At 38.8% G+C, this 23,125-nt stretch overlaps 2 protein-coding genes across 2 annotated transcripts; one reads left to right on the top strand and one right to left on the bottom strand.

Moving 5' to 3' along the window:
• Positions 1-8,933, bottom strand: sdhaf4 (succinate dehydrogenase complex assembly factor 4). Its single transcript, XM_038296108.1, has 4 exons — positions 8,626-8,933; positions 5,072-5,292; positions 4,882-4,995; positions 1-226 (listed from the first exon to the last, which is right to left on the bottom strand). The coding sequence occupies exons 2-4, from the start codon at positions 5,148-5,150 to the stop codon at positions 117-119; spliced, it is 303 nt and encodes a 100-aa protein (XP_038152036.1). The 5' UTR covers positions 5,151-5,292; positions 8,626-8,933; the 3' UTR covers positions 1-116.
• On the top strand, positions 8,559-22,614 carry LOC119790544 (p53 apoptosis effector related to pmp22). Its single transcript, XM_038296107.1, has 3 exons — positions 8,559-8,928; positions 18,782-18,919; positions 20,675-22,614. The coding sequence occupies exons 1-3, from the start codon at positions 8,724-8,726 to the stop codon at positions 20,884-20,886; spliced, it is 555 nt and encodes a 184-aa protein (XP_038152035.1). The 5' UTR covers positions 8,559-8,723; the 3' UTR covers positions 20,887-22,614.
• Positions 22,615-23,125: the final 511 nt, after the last annotated feature.

The following is a 23,125-nucleotide window of genomic DNA, read 5'->3' as shown; positions in this document are numbered from 1 at the left end:
GCGATTACACATACATCTTTTATTTTCATGGGTTAGTTGTTCGGAATATAAACAGATAAAATAATCCAACAGAAAGACGGAGCAGCTGCTCCTCTGGAGGAGCTGCAGGTGGGCTGCTAGAAGTCCACGCAGCGGCCTTTCCTCTCCCAGTCTCCATATCTGGTGGGTTCTGGGCCCCGGGGTCCGCCTTTTTCCTTGGTCACTGGGTTGACGTCGTCAGGAAACTCTGCAGAAAAAAAAAACACAGTTGTAAATGTCCAGTCGTTCACACCAGCTGCTTCCCCAACTCCTGCTCAGAAACCCGCACACAGGTTCTCTTCCCCAGAGGATTGAAACCCAACATTCAGGCTCTGAGATCATCAGATAGAGTGTTTAAACAGTTTGGTTGAATTGGTTCAGCAAATTTTATCCGTCGTCCACAGACAGAGGGAGCCACAGAACAAGCCTATCTCGGGAAAGTTGAGTGGACGGAAAACTGAGCCCTACAGCCTGCTGATGAAACGCAGGCAGAACCAGGTAAGGAAGTTGAGCAGGATGGACCAGAAGCCCCAGCTGCTGGAAGCCTTTCAGTCAGTGATGTGGAACATTCTGGACCAGAAGTCTCCAAAAGAAAAACCTGGGCTTCCACCGGACACAGGCTTTAGGCTAGCAATGCATACACCCTTTACTAAAAACATGAAGAATTTACGCCCTGTTTTTGGGAGACTGGATGATAATTCATTGGTTAGGGCAGGGGTCTTCAACATTTTCCAGAACAAGGAACCCCAAACTGATGGCGAGATGGAGCGGGGATCCCCTAATTATATATATTCAATTAAATTGTGTTATATCAAACTGGTCCTATAGTCATTCTATTACAGATGGAGTAATGTAATGAAAGTAATTTCTCCCTGGGATTGTTAAAGTATTTCTGATTCTGATTCCTGGTTGATGGGACAGGTGTTGTGAATGAAATGGTGCCCAGCTTGAAAGAGCTCCTGTGTGTCGCTGAATGTGTGCATTGATGACTGAAAGACATCTGCTGCCTCCATTTATCTGTTTACTACAGTGTGTTGAATTCATGTTAATGTGTATTTAAAGACATTTCAATTACCGTATTTTCACGACCATAAGGCGCACCGTACTAAAAGGCGCACTCTCAGTTATGTGTCCCATTTCTGTATTTAACACACACATAAGGCGCACCGGACTATAGGGCGCGTTTTTTATATACAGGTGCATGTCCTCTACTACCTTTAAATAGCTCTACTGCGTATTTAAAAATACAGCGGGGGCAAAACTGAGTATGACTGTGCTTTATTCATGTATTTATTACAAAGTATTAATCAAACCTGGCAGCTGGCCGTGAGACAGACACATTGCAGATGACACAGCGCTGTGATCACTCCTAAATTAACTTAAAATCCTGAAACCTGCCGACGGAATATGTTCGCTTTTATTACCGGTATCCTGGTGCCTGCAGTTTAAATTATTTAGATGAAAAACACCTGCCAGCAGCCGCGGTGAACCTGGAGGCTACCCGTTCTAGAGGCTGCTGATGAAGGGATTTCTACTGTCGGTGCACCGCTGGTATGTGGGGGTCTGAGCGCCTCCGACAGAAATAGATAATCTAGATGAACTGACTGCAATTATGAAGTTTTCAGTTGGACTTTCTCACTTAAAAACATATTAAAACTACATTATTCCCACTGATCACAGCAAATATAGCTGCAAGATTTAGATTATTTAGATGAAAAAACACCTGCCAGCCGCCATGGTGAACCCGGAGGAGACCCGGCCCAGAGGCTGCTGTAAGTTTTCAGGTAGAAAAATAGAGCGGGAGCAAAACTGAGTATGATTGTGCTTTATTCATGTATTTATTACAAAGTATTAATCAAACCCATCAAAGTCATCATCCTCTGTTTCTGAATTAAACAGCTGCGCTAAATCAGACATGCCAATTTCCCCTTCTTCGCTGTCAGAGTCACTTTCCGTGCAGCGCGGCTCCTCAGAAATAATACCGGCTTTTGCAAAAGCTTGAACAACAGAGCCAGCAGACACGTTAGTCCAAGCATCTACAATCCATCCGCAAACGGTGGCGTAACTTGCCCGGCGCTGCCTTCCACTTATCCTGAAACTGTGGTCTCTGTCGGCCATCCATCGCTCCCACGCCGCTCGCAGCCTTACTTTGAACGGCCGCTTCACACCGATGTCGAACGGTTGAAGTTCCTTTGTCAGCCCCCACCGGGATAACGGCGAGCACAGCGTTCATTTGATTCACCTTTTTTTTTCACATCGGCTGTGAGATGGGCACGCAGCGATGGTGATGCGTGGAAAAAACCAACTGGTCTCCTCATATACACCTGCCTCAGCCACGCTTTCATCATCTCCTCATCCATCCAGCCTTTTCCATTTGTGTTAATATCATATGTCATCAGTGCGCTGTCTGTCTCGCTGTCAGCTCCCAGATCAGCTGCTCTGATTGGTTGATGCGGCGCGTCCAGCAGCAAAACTTCAATTTTTCCATAGCTGCAGCAGCGCGTTGGCGGTGCATCAGATGCTTAAACGCTCCCGACGCGCTGCGCCTGCTGCTCAAAACGCGCTGCAGGACCTTTTGCTGCACCTATACGCGCGTCAACCATTGACTTTGCATGTAAACTCGCTGCTTCTGCTGCACCTGCTGGGTCCGGTTCACACCGATGTCGAGCGGTTGAACAGCGAGCACAGCGTTAATTTGTTTCCCCATGTTTTTCACATCAGCTGTGAGATGGGCACGCATGGAGTTACATATTAACAGCGATGGTGATGAGTGGAAAAAAAAACACCTGGTCTCCTTACATTCAGCCACTCTTTCATCATCTCCTCAATGAGGTGGTCTCAAAAGTCGCAGTTACAACACACATAGGGCGCACCGCACCATAGGGTGCACCGCACATTTTGAGGGAAAAAAAAGACGTTTAAGTGCGCCTTATAGTCGTGAAAATACGGTAGTTCAAAAAAATGCATGAGGAATATATAAAAAGTCTAATCAACTAAAACTTTCTGGACCCCCATGCAGTATCTCCGTGGACCTAGGGTGACCACCCATCCCGCGTAGCGCATGCGCACACAGCGTTTGAAGCCCAATTCATTCGTCCAGCGAATTGAGACCGTGTCACGCATAATCAATGCAAGAAATATGAAAAAGCTTATGGTCGACAAGTTGTGCTTACTCTCATATGACAACAGATGGCAGTGAAAGCCCAAATTCATGAGATTAAATGTTTGAAGTCAATTTTTAAACGTCTTTCTACCACTTTTTTGTGATTTGAATCATCAGTGGCCGGTCTAAACATTTTCCAAGAATGCAGCCAGAACGCGCAGTGACGTAAAAAAAGCGCGCTCGCGTAAAATACCAGTTGGAACTGCGCATTATTGTACTTTTACACTAATGTAGTGAAAGAGAAGGTTCTCCTCAATGCTGCACGCTCCAACAAGAAATACAACTTCAAGAAGAAACCTGAAGGTAAGAAACCTAGATATGTAAGACCCCATTTGTCTAAGATGAAGTTTGATTGATTTTGAACATTGGTGGGCTGTCTACAGGGGTGCAAATGTGTCACTTTTAGGAAACAGTAGCCTTTTAGGTCAAAATATGTCATTGTTTTGCATAGGATTGTATTTTGGCACCTTTTTGTATTGTTTTGTATTGTGATGGTGATAGGTTTGCACTCCTCTGTCTATACTGGAAAACCATTTGGAAGCTTATCATAAATTAATTCTGTCTCTTATCTTTCTTATTTTATTCAGATACTGGTGAAAAGGTTTGAGTCCTAAAGGTGACCCCAAAGTCAGTTCAGTGTTCTGGTGTCCCCAGAGCACTGAACAGTTTTTTTTTTTCCCTGTTCCAACATCCAAGTTCACCATCCTTCCTCCCCCTTCTCGTTCTGTGAACCTCTGGAGTCGTGAGTTAAGCCTTTTTTTTATTTTTTTAAGTTCCTGTGGTGTAGAGCAACTACAATTCCTGTTAATCCTTTAATTTCAAATTATAATTTATTTAAAGTGAATAAATTGTAATAAAAAATAAATAAAATTGAATAGCTAAAGTAAATCGGAATTGGAAGTGCATCTGTTCATTGAATGTTCAAAGTATTATGAATCTTTATTTAGAAAGAAACACACATTGGTTGGCCTATTCATGAGCATACATCAGCAATTACACATGTTAATGGGAACAGGGCATTATTAATATACCATGTAAGGTGGTATGTGCTAGAAATGTGTAAACCTCTATCAGTGAGTCTGCCCGTGAGGTGGGGGCACCGCTGCACCAAGCAGTGTCCCACTTTGTCCCTCAGAAACATACCCCTTGTCCCCCCTTGGGCTTATTAGCAGGTGGTCACCCTACGTGGACCCCCTGTTGAAGACCTCCGGATCAGGGCACAGAGCTTGGAATCCTGAGGTTGTGAGTTGAGGTCCACTCCCACAAACTAACAATCTAGTTTTGTTTTTTGTTCTTCTGGGCAATATCGTCTGTAAAATGGGGAACTAACTTGAATCGATAAACGATCCTAACTAAAGCCTGACTGGAGCTCAACAGAACCACAGGCTGATCCATGCAGAAAGAGCTCAGAGCTGGTACCGAGTCCAGACAATGAACAGAACATGGGCTTCCTGGTCAGTAGGTCCCCGTTTCTGGATCTAAAGTCTTTTCTCCGGTTCTGATGAAGGGAATGTTGGGTTTCTGTTAAACAGAACCACCAACAGAACCACACAGGTCCAAACCAGTCCTTCCATTGATTATCGAAAAATGTAACTATTTATTATCGATCATCAGAGTTCATGTCCACCTGATGGAACCAGAAAGATAACTGCAGCTTTACAGGATGGAAACAAGCAGACAGGTTCGGTTCGGTTCCTTACTTTCTAGAACATCTCTGCTCTTCTCCTCCGGAGCATCGAACCGGCCCTGCGGGGTTTTCGGCTTCCTTAGCGGCTCCTGATCCTTCAGAGCCCCGCTGGCTGACCGGACCGAACCTGGACAAAGACAACACGATCACAACAGAACCCGATATACCGGTACCAGACCCACCTACGAGCCAACAGAACCGACCTGGAAACACTGGATCCAAAGCTGCGGTTCGACACCAGAGCCGTCTGCCGGCGGAGACACACTGCCTGAGGAGGGACATGGTGGAAGATACCGGTACCAGACCGACAGAATTCCCTCCGAACCAGCTCAGAGGACTGTTATGCAAAGATGTTTATGTCCTCTTCTTCTTCTTCTCTTAGTTTCTGGCAGTCTGGGCACCTTTGGTGCTTTGCTGCCCCCCTCTGGTCATTAAATATAAAACACCCATCAAAACATTACTGGAAAAGAGAACTATGAAGTGATTTTTCTGCCAAAACGTTACAAACAAAAAAGCATCAACTGACAATAGAAAAATTATAAGTCAATATAAAACACAAATATAGATTTAATTACTTAATTTCACAAAGGATAAAGTAATATTCCTACAGGGTGTAGCCTATAACACATACACTTCATTTACTATTACATGTTTATTACAAGACTATGGTTAACATTTGGACACTGTGAAACAATGAGATATTTGTTTAAGGTACGTTTTAAAGTGAACAAGGAGCTGTTGGTTTTCAGAGAAAGGAAGAAATGGAGAACGGTGTGACAGCTTATCTGTGTTAGTCAAATTTGATTGGTTAAATGAGCTACAATGTCAAAATGTACAAAGGAGAGGGGAGCTGATCCTGCAGGTGATAGAGACGAAGCATGCTGCCGGATCCCACCTGCCCCTCGCTCAGCAGCGTTTTCGTCTCTATCACCTGTAGGATGAGCTCCTCCCCTCCCTCCATCCAGGCTCCATTTACTTTGGCTTCAAACAGCCTCTGCATGGAGCGTAGGTTTGATTTCCACTTTGGTAGGGACACTATTGGTCTCCAGTATCATTGGACTAATGTCTTTGGTCCTATGCAAAAATATGCATGCTCTTTTTTTATGCTTAATGTTTCTATTATACAAGTACATTTTTAATAGTAAATGATTCAATTTAAAGCAACCTTTTATCATCCTATATTGCTTACTGTCTTACTGTTTAAATAGCTCCTTGTGTCTATTTTACTGGCTTCATCTACAAAGTACAACACTAAGAATGAGCCTAAGTTTATTCAAATATAAAATCATTTTTCACAATCATAAAATACAATATAACACTATCTTATCTGTAATGTAATAGTATCCAAAATAAACAGCTAGATTCAAGCATTATGTACCAGACATCAATGTTCATACTAATTTTCTTTTGGACCATGTGGAAATCTAGAAAAAAAGAATCAATGTAAAAAGTGTTCCTCTGTTTGTCTTTATCCTATTTCTAGAAGTAGCAGTGAATTAAATAGAACTATTTTTATGTGGAAAACAAAAAATAGCAGATCTTCAGCATCCTTCTTGTGTTGTTACGTTGTAAAAAAGAAATAACACCTGTTATTCATACCTGAACTGCCGTCAAAAATGAAAACAGTAATAGATAAGAAATATTGGTAAAAGGGAATCAGAAATGTTGATAGCTTACAGTCTTTGCTTGTTCATTTTAACAGTAGTTTTCAGAAGTCCTGTCTGACTCAGAATTTTTTGTTTTATAAAAGAAATCCTAACATTGGTTACTTAATCTCTCAAGTTCCACAAATCCAAACCCTCTCCTGCTTCTTTACAGAACTGCAATCAGAACCTTTTGCCTGCTTTAGGGTAGATATTATTTAGCTTTTTTTAATTGGGACTAGTTTCGTAGCCTAATATTAATTTTGGTAACAGCCATATTCTAGTGTCTTTTTTTATTTTTCGCGGTCCAAGCACGTTTAATATGGGAAAAAAGTCAGAATTCTGACTTTAATCTCAGAACCCTGACTTTCTCAGAATTCTAAATCTAATCTCAGAATACTGACTTTTTTCTCGGAATTCAGAATTTTTTTTCAGAATTCTGACTTTTTTCTATGGAAGAGGATTAGTTTAAAATGGGAAAAAAGTCAGAATTCTGAGAAAAAAGTTAGAATTCTGACACTTTTCTCAGAATTCTGACTTTTTTCTCAGAATTCTGACTTTAATCTCAGAATTCAGACTTTTTTCTCAGAATTCTGACAGCTAACAAACATGTTAGCATCAAGCCATAGCCAGGTCTGTTTTAGAGACTAGCTCTCTTGTTTTAATGACCTTCTGTTCCTCCATTAATGAGGGGACCCCTCGGGCAAGTCAGAATTCTGAGAAAAAAGTCAGAATTCTGACTTTTTTTTCCATATTAAACTGAAAGAAAATTTAAAAATCAGTTAAGTTTTATTAATTTTTTTCAGTGGCCCTAATCCTCTTCCGTATTTTCCCATATTAAACTGAAATAAAATTTAAAAATCAGTTAACTTTTTTTCCTTTTTCAGTGGCCCTAATCCTCATCCATACGCACGCGCATACATACAGACTAGAAAACACGCAATCAGGATGACGCCTGAGCGCAGCAGTTGCTCCTTAAACAACCGACTTCAGCCCAGCTTGGATTGGTAAAGGGGGAAATCAAAAACCAAAATCATCCAAACATGCAAAGCACAAAAAAAAAAAAAGAAAAATGAAATAAAAGAAAAAAACACAATCCTGTTTTCCCCCGTGAATGTAGTGTTGGTGCGTGCCACACAACCGCTCCAACACTACATTCCCCACAATGCATCTGAAGCCCGCAAAGTCACAGCAGCGCATAGCAGCAGTGGCCTGTGGGCCGTTTCTAATGGTAAATAAAAATCCAGGGGGCCATGGATAAACAATTGGCGGGCCTTGACTTTGACATATGTGGTTTAGGCAGTGATAAAGCATTCATCCTTGTTGTAGATTGTAAAGAAAATATTAATGGTTAGGTCACCATGTCTGTGACACGCCTTAAATCTTTAGTAGCAACCTGAAAATGTGTAAACCAAAGTCAGGTCTAAAATAGAGTATGAAAAAGAAAAAACAAACAAACTTAACCTTGTTAATTTTTCTAAAAATCAACCTTTATTTGTATGTATATTTTTCTAAATAAAGGTAAATTATTTATTTGCCTTTGTTGTTCTTCATGCTCTAAGATATGTATCACTAGCATATCTTCTGCAATGTGTATCTTTAAAACATATTTTTTGTGTGGGAAAACATCTTCCTGATGATTCTCTGGAGTAAAGGATTACTTAAAGCAACCCATCCTTGTTTGGAATAAAGTCCCACGCTTTGGTGGACACTCCTGTTTGACTCAGACCTGACGCGTTTATGCGTAATCACTGCGTCGGTGAGTATTTATGGTAATGAATTAAGTATAAGCTTTAATTTTTGAGCTGCTCTGCCATCTTCCGGCTGAATATTGCACTGCTGCTTCATTCTGTTTAATTAATTCTCTTGTCTCTGTTGTATCCAAACACTCACCAAGTAAAACTTTTGAAATATCTCAGACTTATAGTTAGACTTATCTTTAATAAGCTTTAGTTTAGAGTTATTATTTTGTTTAGGGCCCCCGGTAGTTGTGTAATCTGACACTAAGTGGGGGCAGGGCTATTTTTCCTGGGACAACACTGTCCCGACTGCATTTCTCTCTCGGGTGTGGCAGACATTCTTAGCTCTCTCCCGCACCCTCTCCGTCCACTTACCTTTCTCGCTCTGCGTAAAGACGCACGCATCCAACCAAAACTCTCCCTGTTAGACAGATTCCTGCTTTGTTTTTTGTTCCTACGTTTCCTCTTCAGACATGTTTCGCTGTGGGGTCGACTACAAACGATGCAGGTGGATCATGCCCCTGCTGCTGTTGTTCGCCGTCATTTTTGACATCATCGCCGTCGCGGCCAAGTCCGGATGGGTCGAGAACGATGACGGACCTTCTCACTACGCCAGCATGTGGGATGAGTGCCGAGGAATTGACGAAAACGTGAACTGCAGGACCCTCATGGATGAAAGTAGGTGTTCTTATTGTTTGTTTGTTTGACAGAGTAGATCAGGTCTTTGAGTTGCGTTAAACTGTAACCAGAGATAACTGGTGGGAGGAGGGAAGACTGCAGTCAGGTAGACTGAACTTTGGTCTCTCCTCTTATTTTATTCTCCACATTGTCAACCAGGATATATTTTTTTGTAGAAGACAATTTGACCTTTAGAAGACTTGATCAAAGACTTTCACAGCACATTCAGTCAATGGCAAGCTCATTGTAGCCACAGCTGGCCTGGGGCTCACTGACACAAGCACAGGCGCCTACAGGCCCAATGATCACCATCAAAAGGCAATGCAGGTGAAGTGTCTTGAGTTGGGATATGAACCGACGACCCATTCAATTCAATTACGTTTATTTATATGGTGCCAATTCACTACACATTGCATCTTAAGGCCCTTTACAGAGACAATGCAACCAGATCATAGAGACAGGTTGGTTAAAAGCTTTCTATTTAAGGAAAACAAGCTGATTGCATCCTCATTGACTCAAAGGCAATCCCTTACACCAAGCATGTTTGTAGCGACAGTGGAGAGGAAAAAACTTCCTTTTAATAGGAAGAAACCTCCAGCAGAACCAGGCTCAGTGTGAGCGGCCATCTGCCGAGGACGACTGAGGTTCAAGGAGACAGAAGCAGACATAGAAAAAGAAGCAGAGATATAAAAGGCAGCTGTCAACCAGCTCCACAGGTGGCCCCATCCAGAAAACATACAGCCAGGCAGACGAGCCCTGAGCTAGCTTCCATGTCAGAGGATGAAGAGAGCACATCCAGTTAGTCGCAGTCAGAGAAACAGGACTACACTGAAAAACAGGTCAAGCTCCAACATGTATACTGGTAAACAAAGGCGTTGTTGGCAGCAGCACAGCTGATATTTCTCTCTAGGATGGCGTCACAGCTAAACAGAGACACACCAGACAAAGCCACTATGATGAGAAAAAGCAGAGAGAGCATTACGTTAAAGGCTGAACTAACAAATACTGCAGAATGATTGAATAGAGATTGAATTACGGGGGGGGGGGGGGGGGGGGGGGGAATCATCTAGCAATCTAAGTCTATAGCAGCACAAGTGTAGAAAATAACTCAGGGTAACCTAAATATTTTGGATGAGGTATAAGAAAGGTAGAGCCACAATGTGGCCAAGGTAGAGCCAAGGAAAAAGAACTATCCGGACTGAAATTCTCACCCAGCACAACAGATTCACCCCTCTGTTGGAGGGCAAACTCCTGCATCTAAACTTTCACTTACAAAAAAAGTAGAAAAAAGAAACCTCTCATCACTTTTATCGATCTATTTACTTGAACTTGAGCTGATTTTTAAAGATTAAACTCAAATCAAAAGACATGAATACGCATAGAAATCTTCTGAAGATATTTATAGTTTTGAACTTAAAGGAATAGTACACCCAAAACATGATTAGCCTTCATTTTCTACTCACCTCCATGCTGAACAACACTCTGGAGTACTTTTTTGATATCTCAAATGCATCTGGAGATCTGGGAGGCTTCTTGCTGTCTGCTGACATTCAAATAATGGAGGTCCATGGCGCCCGAGACAGAAAGGTCCATAAAAGTCCACAAAAACGTGTCAATATTCCTCCATACTGCTCGTCCAATGTAATCCAAGTGTCCTGAGTGGGTAGCATCCAGAATTTACTCGAAACAAAGTCATTTAGAATGTTTTTAGAGCATAAACAGTAGTGTATAGGATTTCCTAATAGCGCCCCCATGCGCGCTCACGATTCTACGGAAGCCGGCAGACCAAACCGGAAGAAAGTGCGCATTCAGCGTCTGGTCTGCCGATAATGCAAGCGTAGAAGAAGAAATGTGCTGTTTACCTGTGCAAAGAAAGAAACAACGAAAGAAAAATGTCTGAGGACTTCAGTGTTGAGGAAGAGCATGAGTTCTTTGCCGAGCTGAATGCGCTGGTTTGGTCTGCCGGCTTCCGTAGAATCGCGAGCGCGCATGGGGGCGCTATTAGGAAATCCTATACACTACTGTTTATGCTCTAAAAACATTCTAAATGACTTTGTTTCGAGTAAATTCTGGATGCTACCCACTCAGGACACTTGGATAACATTGGACGAGCAGTATGGAGGAATATTGACACGTTTTTTGTGGACTTTTATGGACCTTTCTGTCTCAGGCGCCATAGACCTCCATTATTTGAATGTCAGCAGACAGCAAGAAGCCTCCCAGATCTCCAGATGCATTTGAGATATCAAAAAAGTACTCCAGAGTTTTGTTCAGCATGGGGGTGAGTAGAAAATGAAGGCTAATCATGTTTTGGGTGTACTATTCCTTTAAGTTACTCAACAAGAGATCATTATGGTAAAGTTGTCTCATCTCTAGTTTTATTTTACTTTATAGTTTTGCTTTTAAAAAGATCTACAGACCAAAATGGCAGGGTTTAACTTGCAGATTCTTGACTGAATGTTCAGTTTATTTTTTTAGTTTTTAGCACAATAGAAAATCAGGGACTACATGTTTATTTTGATCAAGATTGAAGAGATGTTATATAGACAACAGAAAGGTAAAGTCATCTTTAATCAGTTCGTGAGGTGACTGAATATGTTTTTGGGCGTTAATCAACCTTTTGAAATAAAACTTAAAAGGATTCATTGTCTCTTTGATTTTTTAAATTAAAAAAAAAAAATCGCTGCTGTTGGCAGCGCTGATTGTATGGCAGCCTCGTTTAGGTCATTCTGCCCCAGGACAGCTGTGGCTACAATGTAGCTTCGCTGAATGATTGAACATAATGCAAAGCTCTTTTGGGTCCCTGGACTCGATAAAGCAACATATAATGTCTAATGAAAAAACATGTCAACCCTAAAATGTACTTCAAATGAATTTTTTTTTATGATGGACAAAAAAAAAACAAAACAACAACAGCTAATTGTATAAAGGCTCTGAAACGTATAATAACATTTTTCATCATACCATGTATATGTTTTTTCTTTTTTGTCCTTTAATCAGATTACAGAGAAAGCGATGGAGGTTCTCTGGCTATCTGTGGCTCATAGTTACCCCCCCCTACCTGCGCACTGCCAGTCAGCTGGCTACAAAAGCATGAACAGTTTCAGTTTTAGAAAACATAGTAATATCCTGTTACTTTCATTCCTCACAGTGAGCCTCATAGCAACTTATGATTCATGAGCAGGAATAAATCACAAGCTTTTCTGAGATTTACTGTAAAACTTTAGTTATGGCTTGTTCTTTCCAGAAAAAAAAGAAATAATTATATAATAAAAAAACAAAAAAACATTTGTGTATTAAGTCGTGCTTCTGTTTCAAGATTTTTATCTGCAAATCAATTATTTCAGTTTTGTGTAGGAAGCCAAAAATGTTATTTCAGAACTGGCTCCAAGCCGCAGAACGAACCTGTTTTTGTCAAACTGACAGCGAGAGGACATGTTTTTACTGGCATGATCAAAATGGAAATGAGGAGCAGTTGAAAGAGGCTGACTTGTTATATGCAGATACGATCATATTTATAGAGAAACTGCTTCTCCTTCAGTCCAGTGGTTCGGTCAGGGACACATACCCCAGTGTCACACACTCAGGGCTTCGACCACGAACAGAACAGACACCTGTCTGCTCCTGCCCAGGTTCATTCCAACTCTTTACTCACCAACAAACATTGTTGCTCATCCATAGCTACTCTGCTTATGTCACTTACAGTCAGCCACAGCCGATTGCTCCCTAGGCGCCACACGATGGCAGCCCACTGCTCCCCAAGGGGATCGGTTGAATGCAGAGCCAAATTTCTCCAATGTGTGATCTAAGGGAGGTGGTGGCCTACTGATTAGTGCATAGAGCTTTGAATCCTGAGGTTCTGAGTTCTGAGTTGCCACAGAGGGTCCTTTAGCCAGACCCTTCATCTCAGACTGCAGCCTTAAAAATAAAGTTAAAAAAAAACCTATAAAAAAAAGAATACTTTATAGTTATAATTGTGTTATAAAGAAATGCTTAAATATACATACGATAATAAGTGACAGGAAATGGTTGGCTTAACTGTTTTATAAGTTTCTTTATCGTCACAAACTCTATGTGATAAACCATCTCATGGTAGATGACTCAGACGTCACTGAGTAAACAGAGTCTCTGTCTGTATCTATTTGATTTTCAATATGTCCCAGGATTGGAAGGAACATATAACCTGTCTTTTTATTTGGGTAAATCAAAATCATAGAAGGCCTCAGAGTTTTTTAGAGAAAATGAATCAGTGAACAGCGTCATAAAGATTAAGAAACCAGCAGATGGGTCAGAGCTGCCGCTTAAAGCTGAGTTACCTTATAAAACAATAGCCAAAGCTTTGTCAGAGGAGTGTTCATTTCATCATCTTGTCTTATTAACAAATCTGTCCTTTATTAAAGAGTGGAAATTAAAAAAGGGCTGTTTGGAGAAAGTCAATAGAATAGCTGTTTGTATGAGTCAGGAATGGGGGGTGGGGGGGTGGAGGAAGCAAGAGTACCCAGAGATCATGCAAACACAATTCAGATTTGGATTTAAACCTAGACCTTTTTGCTGTAAGGCATAGGCACCACAACTGCAGAACCATAGAGCCGCTCTCTTTGGACATGTTGTGTTAAACTAACACTGCGCCTCACCCTGAAAATAACAGTGAAATATGGTGGTGGCAGCATGATGCTGTGGGGTCTTTTTTCTTCCACAAAGATACCGAAATAGGTTGGTGTGGATTTTGAAAAACAAAAAAAGCAAACCACATGGTAATCCTGGAGAAGATCTGAAACTGGGGCAGAGGTTTTGAGCATACATCCAGAGCTCTAATATATCGCTCTGTTCTAATTGATCTAGATCTATTTTACCCATAAAACCAGTTGAAAATTTTTTTTTCTAGGCTTTTTCTAAAATCTCAACAACCAACTTACAGACAACCTTATGATTTTCTTACTGTTGAAAACCTTTTATACTGCTTTAGACATGTATGAAAGCCAAGAGAGCTCAAATGTGACTTACTTAATAAGCAGAAATAAGCAGAATATATCATTTCAAGGCAATCACTCATTAGCTGTAGTTCAAGTTACTGTTTGGCAGCAGCAGCAGCAGAGCTATCATTGTTATGAGTTTGCAGTAAACACTGATAAAAAAAAATGTAATTAGTTCCCATTTCTATCTGTGGGTCAGTTTCCCAGAGCTAACATCAGGCGTTCTAGCCTCTGTATTTTTATAATAAATCATGAAGTTCCTGTTTTGTTTCAGCTGCCCTCTGCTACTGTTTTGGCCTCTCCACTCTCAGCATGCTTTGGAGCAATAGAACAAAAGATGAATTCAGCTCTCAGCAGAAAAACACTTGCTGGATAAAAAATTGGCTTATTTTCTCCTGGAGGTTCTGCTGGTTGAAATACTTGTGGGAAGGATCAGAAAAACCAAGGAAACAAACCCAGCTGCTGGGTGTAAATAAGATTGTTGGAGCAGGTTCAAAGAATCCTGGAGGTTGAATAGAAGGAGGAGCTGTTTCAGAAAGGAACTGTAGCTTTCCTGAGAAATGCAAGAACAAACATGTTGGGTTTTTAATGGAAAAATAAATTATACAGGATAATTGGAGCTTTATTATGATTAATTACAAGCTGTGAAGTGTTGCATAATATATCAGTTTTATCTTGAGAGCAAATCTCTGGATGTTTGTGTTCCTTTTACTTAAATTCAAATAAATTTAGATAAAAAACCCACAAACATTGCTACTTTGGGTTAAAATTTCCCACTCTCGCTAGATTTGAACCCACTTTTAAAAACCCACTGTCCAAAGTAAAGGATGTGCAATTAGGCCCTTATTAGAAATTTCCAAAAGAAGTGTTTATTAGCAGAAAAACTACTGAAAAGAAACTGAGAGCAATGTATTCATGTTTGAGTCTTACCAAAATAAACTAACAAAAAAGATCTGATTGGTCAGATCATTAGGAATACCAAACCCACTAAAGAACTGTTTTATATTGTCTGAAAATTAAAATTGCAAAAATAAATGATTTAACTTTTTTTTTACCTTGTTTTTGCACCATAACAGATTTATTGGTAAGTAATTAGTACTTAGTGCACAAAAGTGCAAGATTACACCATCAGTCTTAGTGTTTTTTATTGGAAGGAGAAAACAGATGTCAAATGGCTGGAAGACATAAAATGGTAATTAAAACAGGAACAGGGTGTTCTTTCCCTAAACGAAGCAAACAAATAAATATATTCACAAATAATCTGAATTTTCTTTTATTTCATTTCTGATAATGTGATTTTTAAGGTATATAAAATTAAATCAGACTCTACCTAATCAACAAACAAACTGGGACACGGTTTTACACCAAATGTTTGCTCAAATGAATTCTTCATGGTGTGATGAAAATATTAGACTATGCTACTATTACTGAAAACTGAAGGTTACTACCGACCTTCCTTTTTCTGATGATTGTCTTTCTTTACCATCACATAATCTCATTGTGTGCTTTTATATTTCAGCCATTAGAGATGTACATCTAAAATAGGAGACAGAGATATGCTGAGTGTAATAAACTGCCTGTAGAAACATCATATCCCACCTAATGTTTAATCTTCCCCTCTGCATTTGCACACACAAGTATTCCTATAATGATTGCTATTAGGGATGAATGATTTTTTTCCAAAAATAATATTTTAAACCAATATAACAATTTCTATTTTATTTCGATTTTTCTTTGCTTTAACCAAAATGATTTAAATGTTTCACTACATGATGTCAGTTTTTTCATGACCTGAAAAGTTTGCTTGTCCAGTCTTTTGTTGCTGGATTTTACTGTAAACTGTCTCCCATCTCTGTGGTTGCAAACCCACTTTAAGCATATTGTCCCCAGCTAAAGGGCTGGAGGGATACATTTAGCTACTTACTCTTTTTAAATGTAATATTATCAAAATTGATTGCCTCTGTGATTTGAAAATTGTGTTTTTGTTCAATTTCGATAATATTGCTAATGCAATTAATTGTCCAGCCCTAACTGCTATTCTATAGAAAGTTAGGCTCAAGTTTAAAACCAGCTAAAAGAAAAAAGAAAAGTCAGCAAAACTCAAACTTCCATAAAAGTTTGATTATATGACTTAACTTAACTATTCAAGTTTCAAATTCAAATTTCAGTTCTATGTTACTGTACTTGGAAAGCCGTTTTCCCCCCCAATTTGTTTGAAAGTAGCAGTGACTTAGAAAATATGGTGACCAAAATATGACTTTAAAAAAGCACTTTTTCCAACCCTATACCACAAAATAAATAAATAAGAAGCTTTTATTGTCATTGTACAGAAAAAAACAATGTTATTTCATTTGACAGCTTCTCTTTAGCCGTAACATTTACATTTAAAATTGTGCATTAAGAGAACACTGAGCCTCTAACTCAAAGGCCAACTCTTAAAATATCGCAGTACTTTACAGTTTTCTGGTTTTCACAACTGAAATTACTTTTTAGCCCAAAAGAAGGGAAGTTGTTTTTTTTTTTCCTGTTTTTTTTTTTTTTAATAATGTATCATTTTATTCTGATAGGCATCAATCCAGCATCTGGGAGACAAAATAAGTTATCAGCACCACCTGAAGCATATCACCACCTGATTTATTTTACATTCCAAACTTGCAAAGTTGTTGAAGCTAAAACCAGTATCATCAGTAATGTGTTTCAGTATCGCTGATAGATGTCTGGAAATCATTATAAGTTACTGGAATTTCAACCTCACATTGGCTTATATTAAAATTATGAAAGGGAAATAGAGATTAAAATAATTTGTTATCCTTAAAAACTTTACGTGATATCCTGCCTTTGTTTAAGTTATGTAAGATTTTCCTCCTAACTTAATCATAAGAGGTGTGGAAAATGAGTTCAGTTGAATTTAACCAGACAGCACCCAACCGTTTTATATGAAGAAAAGAGAAACCGTTTGTCATGGAGGAACTTGTGTGTAACTTAACAACATCATCATTAGGTAGAGCAGTAAACCAGTGAAACCAGCTTTGTGTGTACATTTATTGAGCAGGAATGCCTCTGGCTAGGACAAGTCCGACATTACATGAACCCACAGTCAACAACATGGCTGTGAATAATTCAAGGGCGTAGGCTGATCCGGTAACTGGAAAACAGCTTTGGAAAATTCACACTGTGAGTTTGTTTGAAATACAGAACAACTGGATTATTAAGACATGAAATGTAGATTCAACATTAAGGCTTTGGATGTTTTTCTTTTTATCACCTCCTGCAGGAAAAAAAAATCTGTTTGGAGCAAAACATAATAAGAGTATGTCATAATATAATAAATGTCATAATACAAGGTTTCTGCACAAGCAACAGAGGTTTTTGCACATATTGGATTTAAGGGAGTCCATCTTGGTTTTCATTGAAAGAAATGAAATCTTGCACCCAGATACTGTAGAGCTGCAGTTTTAAGCAAAGTGCGGTTGTTAAGGTAACAACGTGGTGAGCTGTTCCTTTAGGTGCGGAGTTAACGTGTTGAAAGCACACAAACCGTCTCTGTCAGCCAAAGCAAGTTCTGGCTGCTTGTTTACAGAAAGAAAAAAAACAAAACATCAAACTGACATTTTTTACACAAAAGTCATCATGCTTTGCTGATAGATACTTTGACAAGTTGTTTCAGAAGACTCAATTGGGCTTTATTTATGTGCAAGGTCTTTTAATGATATTGAATTGAATGTAGCCTTACAGAACGGAAATCACATTACTTGCCTTAAATCCCATTTATTCACTTAAAGACCAAGACAGACGCACAGTTAGGTTTGAACTAAGCTGTTTGGTTAATCACTGTGTGAAGATGTAATTTTTTGGTTAAATTGTGCTTTTAAACAGCTTGGACCGAGCTTAAACCAGCTTTAGTTTCTGACGTATTATTGTAGATTGTAAATAGAGGGCTACAAAGCTAGGCTAACACTACATAACAACAGCATGATTTACCAGATGCAGCATTTTTAAAGAACGGATTTTAGAGAAAAGGGATAAATCAATTAATGATAGGGAGAAACATTCAGAATACAGTATGAGTGTGGATTCTTAGTAAAGTTAAGCACCATTTTTCAAGCCATGTGTATCTACCTTTTTGTCATCTTGTTGTCCTGATGGTTCCATGTAGGAGGCTTACTTTTCAAAGTGGTGCAGGTTAGAGTCCCAGCCTGTTGACCACTGTTGCTACCAACCATTGGTTTAGCTGTTTTGAAATAAAGCAACCATTGCCAATAATCTTTAAAAGAGCCGATCAACAGCACTGTAGTCAGTCATGTCGTACATTTTGGCTCCAGTAATAACGTTCATTCACCGTAATAATTGTTTAATTTGTTTTTATTGTACTTAGTTTAACTTCTCCTGATCCAACTAACCGCCACTAGTCAGAGATTTTTTTTTTTTACCATTTGGAGAAACTATTGTTTCCAATTTGAGTGCTTGCTGATATATTATGAGTATAGTTTTAATGTCATTTAGAAGTGGCCTATTACATTAGCCATGTTTACTGAAGGCTAGAAACTTTTTTGTTATGCTCACTTGTTAAGCAATAAAAGCAATACCAGTTCTGTTAAAAACATATTGTCGCATCGTCTTTCCACCAAATAACAGAAAAGTATCGATAGTGGTATCGATAAAGACTCGGATCGATAAGGAGTATCGATAAAGGTATCGATATCAATAAATATTAACGATCCCCATCCCTACTTACAGGTAGAATGCAGGGCAAAGGGACAACAATGTTTCTTTCTGGAATCGAAACATTTTATAAATATATAGTTTATTTAATAAATGTAAGGGTGAAATTATGTCTTCTTGAGAAAATGACCCCTTTTTTGTTTCCCTTTTGATTCCAGGTTGGGCAAAGGCTGTAGCAGCTCTGATGATTATTGGCCTCATCATCCTTATCATTGCCTTCATCCTTTCCATCGTTGCCATGTTTGCCCCCAGCAGCGGCTTTTTTATCGGGATTGGAGTTCTGCTTTTTATCATTGGTAAGCTTTGCTCCCAAACATATACAGAGAGACATATTTGATCTGTCAATAAATAACTGTAATTCAACTAGTCGATTGTTATAAATCATAGGCTACCTTTGAATGAGATACACTCAATAACTACCATGTGATTTCATTAAAAAGGAAATAAATTCACTTGCCTTAAATCCCATTTATTCACTTAAAGTACAAGACAGACTGCACAGTTAGGTTTGAACTAAGCTGTTTTGGTTAATTCACTGTGTGAAGATGCTACATTTTTTGGCTTATTTTGCTGCTTTTAAACAGCTTGGACCGAGTTTAACCAGCTTTGTTTCTCAGTATTATTGTAGATTGTAAACTAGAGCTACAAAAGCTAGGCTAACACTTACACTAACACAACAGCATGATTTACCCAGAGCAGCATTTTTAAAGAACGGATTTTAGAGAAAAAGATAAACAATTAATGATAGGGAGCAACATTCAGAACTATCAGTATAGAGTGTGGATTCTTGAGTAAAAGTTAAGCACCATTTTTCTAAGCCATGTTGTATCTGACCTTTCTTGTCATCTTTGTTGTCCTGATGAGGTTCCATGTATGGAGGCCTTACCTCTTCAAAGTGGCTCGCAGGTTAGAGTCCCAGCCTGTTGACCACTGTTGCTACCAACCCCATTGGCTCTTAGCCTGTTTTGAAATAAAGCAACCATTGCCAAAATAATCTTTTAAAAGAGCCAATCAAGCAGCACTTGTAGTCAAGTCAGTGATCGGTACATTTTGGCTCCAGGGTAACTAACCGTTCCCATTCCACCGACTAATAATTGCTTTTAATTTGTTTTTATTGTATTTAGTTTAACCTTCTCCTGATCCAACTAACCTGACCACCTAAGTCAGAGATTTTTTTTTTTTACCCATTCTGGAGAAGACCTGAGTGGCTGTTCAGTCCAAAACTATTGAAAAATAAACTTACAAAAAAAGAAATTAATGAATTAATAAAGGTTAAACCCAAAGTTACGGCCTCAACACCTTGTGTGCTTGTCTGCAAAGCTGGATTCATATGTCGAAGTCAGTCAAACACATTAGGTTGAAACAATTATTGGATTGAATTATTTTTTTATTTAAAAAAAAGCCCCAAGTATAGTTACAAAATCTGTTCTCGTTGTTATTTTTAGCACAGAAACAAGCCGGTTACCAAAGCACGGTATGTTCCGTTGTTAAGACATACCTGTTTTAATAGTACTTGTTGATCTTCTGTTTGTCGTTGTGTGAGATCAGATTATAAAACACATTCCCTGGCTGGGCTTTTTAAATGTTTTCAAAAGTTTGCCACTTTAAGTATGTTTGAGGGAAAAGATTTAAACTTGCAAGTGAAAGCAACTTAACTGAGTGGTTGTTTGAGATGAGATAAGAAAATGTCTCTTATATTTTCAATCAGCCAAACGATCAGTTAAATTTAATAGTTTCTGAGGAAATGTTGTGTGGTGATAAGTGAAAACCTTTAGGATCAACAAACTCAACTCACTTATTTTAATTTGTTGAAGCAACTCTTACACATTCGTGCGAAGGCATTTTCCACACCCTGCTGCTACAGTCACCATCAGGGCTGCCTGCCAGGATTTTTTTTAAGATTTCTGGATCATCAAGTAAAAATCTTTATCGAGTAAACCCTCAAAGTTTTGTTCTTTTCTCCTAATTTAAATACAATGTATATTTTTTTTATGTGAGCATTGTTTAAGGTTTATGGATCTTTAGTAAAGCTTGTCCATCTGTCCCTACAGCGATCCTCCAGATCATCGCTCTGATCATCTACCCCGTCAATTTCAACGACAAGATCTTCGAGGGCCAGTATTTTTACACCTGGGCCTACGGGTTTGGGTGGGGCGCCACCATCATCTGCTTGGGCTGCAGCTTCATCTTCTGCTGTCTGACAAAATACATAGATGACATAACCGGAGATGAGAAGGTCAAATACTTTTACGAATCCAATTAAAAACAAAATTTTGTCAACCTGCCTAGTTACGGTATTTCCCGTCCCTCCCACTGTCTTCCCCGTCAGTTGAACATCAACACTGAGAAAGCATAGTGGACCGTGACTGGGTGCTGCTCCAGCTTTAGTGCCTACATCATGGTTTTAGATTTTGCCTTTATGTCCAGACCCATTTTTTTTCCCAAAAACATAAAGATTTTCCATGTTTCTTCAGCGTTGCGTAAACTATAGGTTTTAAAGCAGTAATGCCAAAGTGCACTTACCTTGCTGACAAGCAATCAAGATTCAGGTGTGCCTTTTTTGCACTGGATGAATGAATGTTTATCATCCTGTGTGATACTTTTGGTACCTATAGCGTCTCCAAAGCTTCATTAACTCTACATGTCAGAAGAAGGATGGAAAGGCTCATACAAGCAAAAATCTACATGTTTGGTTTAAAAAAAACTAGTTTTTGCACCTTTTTTGCTTTTATATATACAATTCACATCTACTGATTGTCTTATTGTTTGTTTTTATGTGGTAATGTAGTCAAGAAGGGAGATGCTGGGCTGATTTTGAATGTTATTGATAGCTGGATACTGGGGCTAATGTTGGATCCACATCAGCTGCGTTTCCATTGACCATCAATTTCTGCTGTTCAATAAAAAAAAAAAGAAAGAATTGTGTTTTTCAATGATGACATTTTTTAGCTAGGAAGATATTATTTCTTTGGCCATATAAAATTTTTATATATTTCACAAAACCTGCAATGAAAACACTTTTTTTGCATCTCATGAGTCACAACCAGACGTCACAGCTGGCAAAAGGAAGAAATATAAAAGTTATCGTTTGAGCAAACTTATTCCTTTTGGGACTTCAATTGCATTTTTTTACTTTATAAAAACAGAAATTGCAAAATTGTGTTTCTATGACAACCGAATAGGTGCCCATTTGTAATGGAAATGCAGCTACAGATTCTTAGTTAAATATTTTCAGAAATGTTCCATATTTCTATTGAATTATCTATTTAAATACAAATGTTCATTGCAACAGTTTTAATCTTTTTGAAAACTGTTACAATAAATATTTTAATAAACCCTGAAACATATCACAAGATCCAACTGCAATCTTTACCAATAATGTCAATACTGGTTTAAAGGGAGCAATATCCATTTAGCTTACTCTGTTTGTACTTTCATGTATATGTTGGTTATATAGTCTTTTTCTATTCATTTCTTTTCAACTTTTTTTGACTTTTAAAAATGCCAGGTTTGATGGTGTTTGCTGGTTTGATGATAAAACATAGACCAAAGTCTCCAACATGACTCACTGTTTGAAAAGAAGCTGTGCCTTTACACTCTTGTTAATCCTAAAGTATTTAATCATACTGGAAGGACTGGTTTTACTCACGCAGTCTGCCCTATGACAGAACCAATTCCCTGCCCAGGCATGATTATATTTCTTTTATAAGTTGATACACAAATTTTCCAAGGACATCTTTTGATGGTGAGTCAGTAATTCAGATGAAACTATCTGTCGAACCCTAAAGCTGTTTAGTAAGATGTATTTTCTAACTTGGTAGAAGTTTTAAACTCATAATGGGCAAAGTTTTCTATGTTTAACGTGGGATTTTTACTGTAAATCATCAGTGCTTTTCTGTACTAAAGAGAAATATGTTTTTTTTCTGCTATTCTATGAGCTATTTTTGGTAGACTGTATTTTTAAACAATAAAGAGTTTTTATGTAGAAGAAGATCTGTTTTCTCTCTTTTTTTTATCTTGTCTGATATACAATTCTACCTTCATTTTAGAGCATAGGGGAACTTACATGATCTAGTCTGCCATGGGAAACTTCCCTGTAAGATAAAAAAAAAACAGTCATGCCTAAGTATGAGCTTCCTTTTTAAAGACAGTTCAGATGCCAAAAAATTCTGCGGTTCCAGAGATGCAAATTATGCTTTTGTCTTTTATTTTTATTTGTTCCCGGTGTTGCCATAGGAAGAAACTTAACGTGCAAGTCAAAGTCTTAAAGAGACGCACACACCCAGAGAGGAGCCCCACCTTCACACACAACAGACAGTTAGACTTTGCTCGGCATGTGCTGACAGCTCCAATTTCCCAGAGAAAAAAGGGTGGAGACAGAACTGAATGTACAGCAGAAATGAGGGGGGAGTAAAGTGACAGCAAGGTGATACAGGGGGCAGGGAGGAGGAGAAGGAGGAGCAGTAGGAGAAAGTAAAAGGAGGATACTAAAACAAAAAAAG

This window comes from Cyprinodon tularosa, unplaced genomic scaffold (assembly GCF_016077235.1).
Source record: "Cyprinodon tularosa strain WSP-4 unplaced genomic scaffold, ASM1607723v1 ctg368, whole genome shotgun sequence".
In the NCBI taxonomy this organism is placed as follows: domain Eukaryota; kingdom Metazoa; phylum Chordata; class Actinopteri; order Cyprinodontiformes; family Cyprinodontidae; genus Cyprinodon; species Cyprinodon tularosa.
The sequence above is the reverse complement of the archived record's forward strand: the minus strand, read 5'-3'. Positions and strand labels throughout refer to the sequence as shown.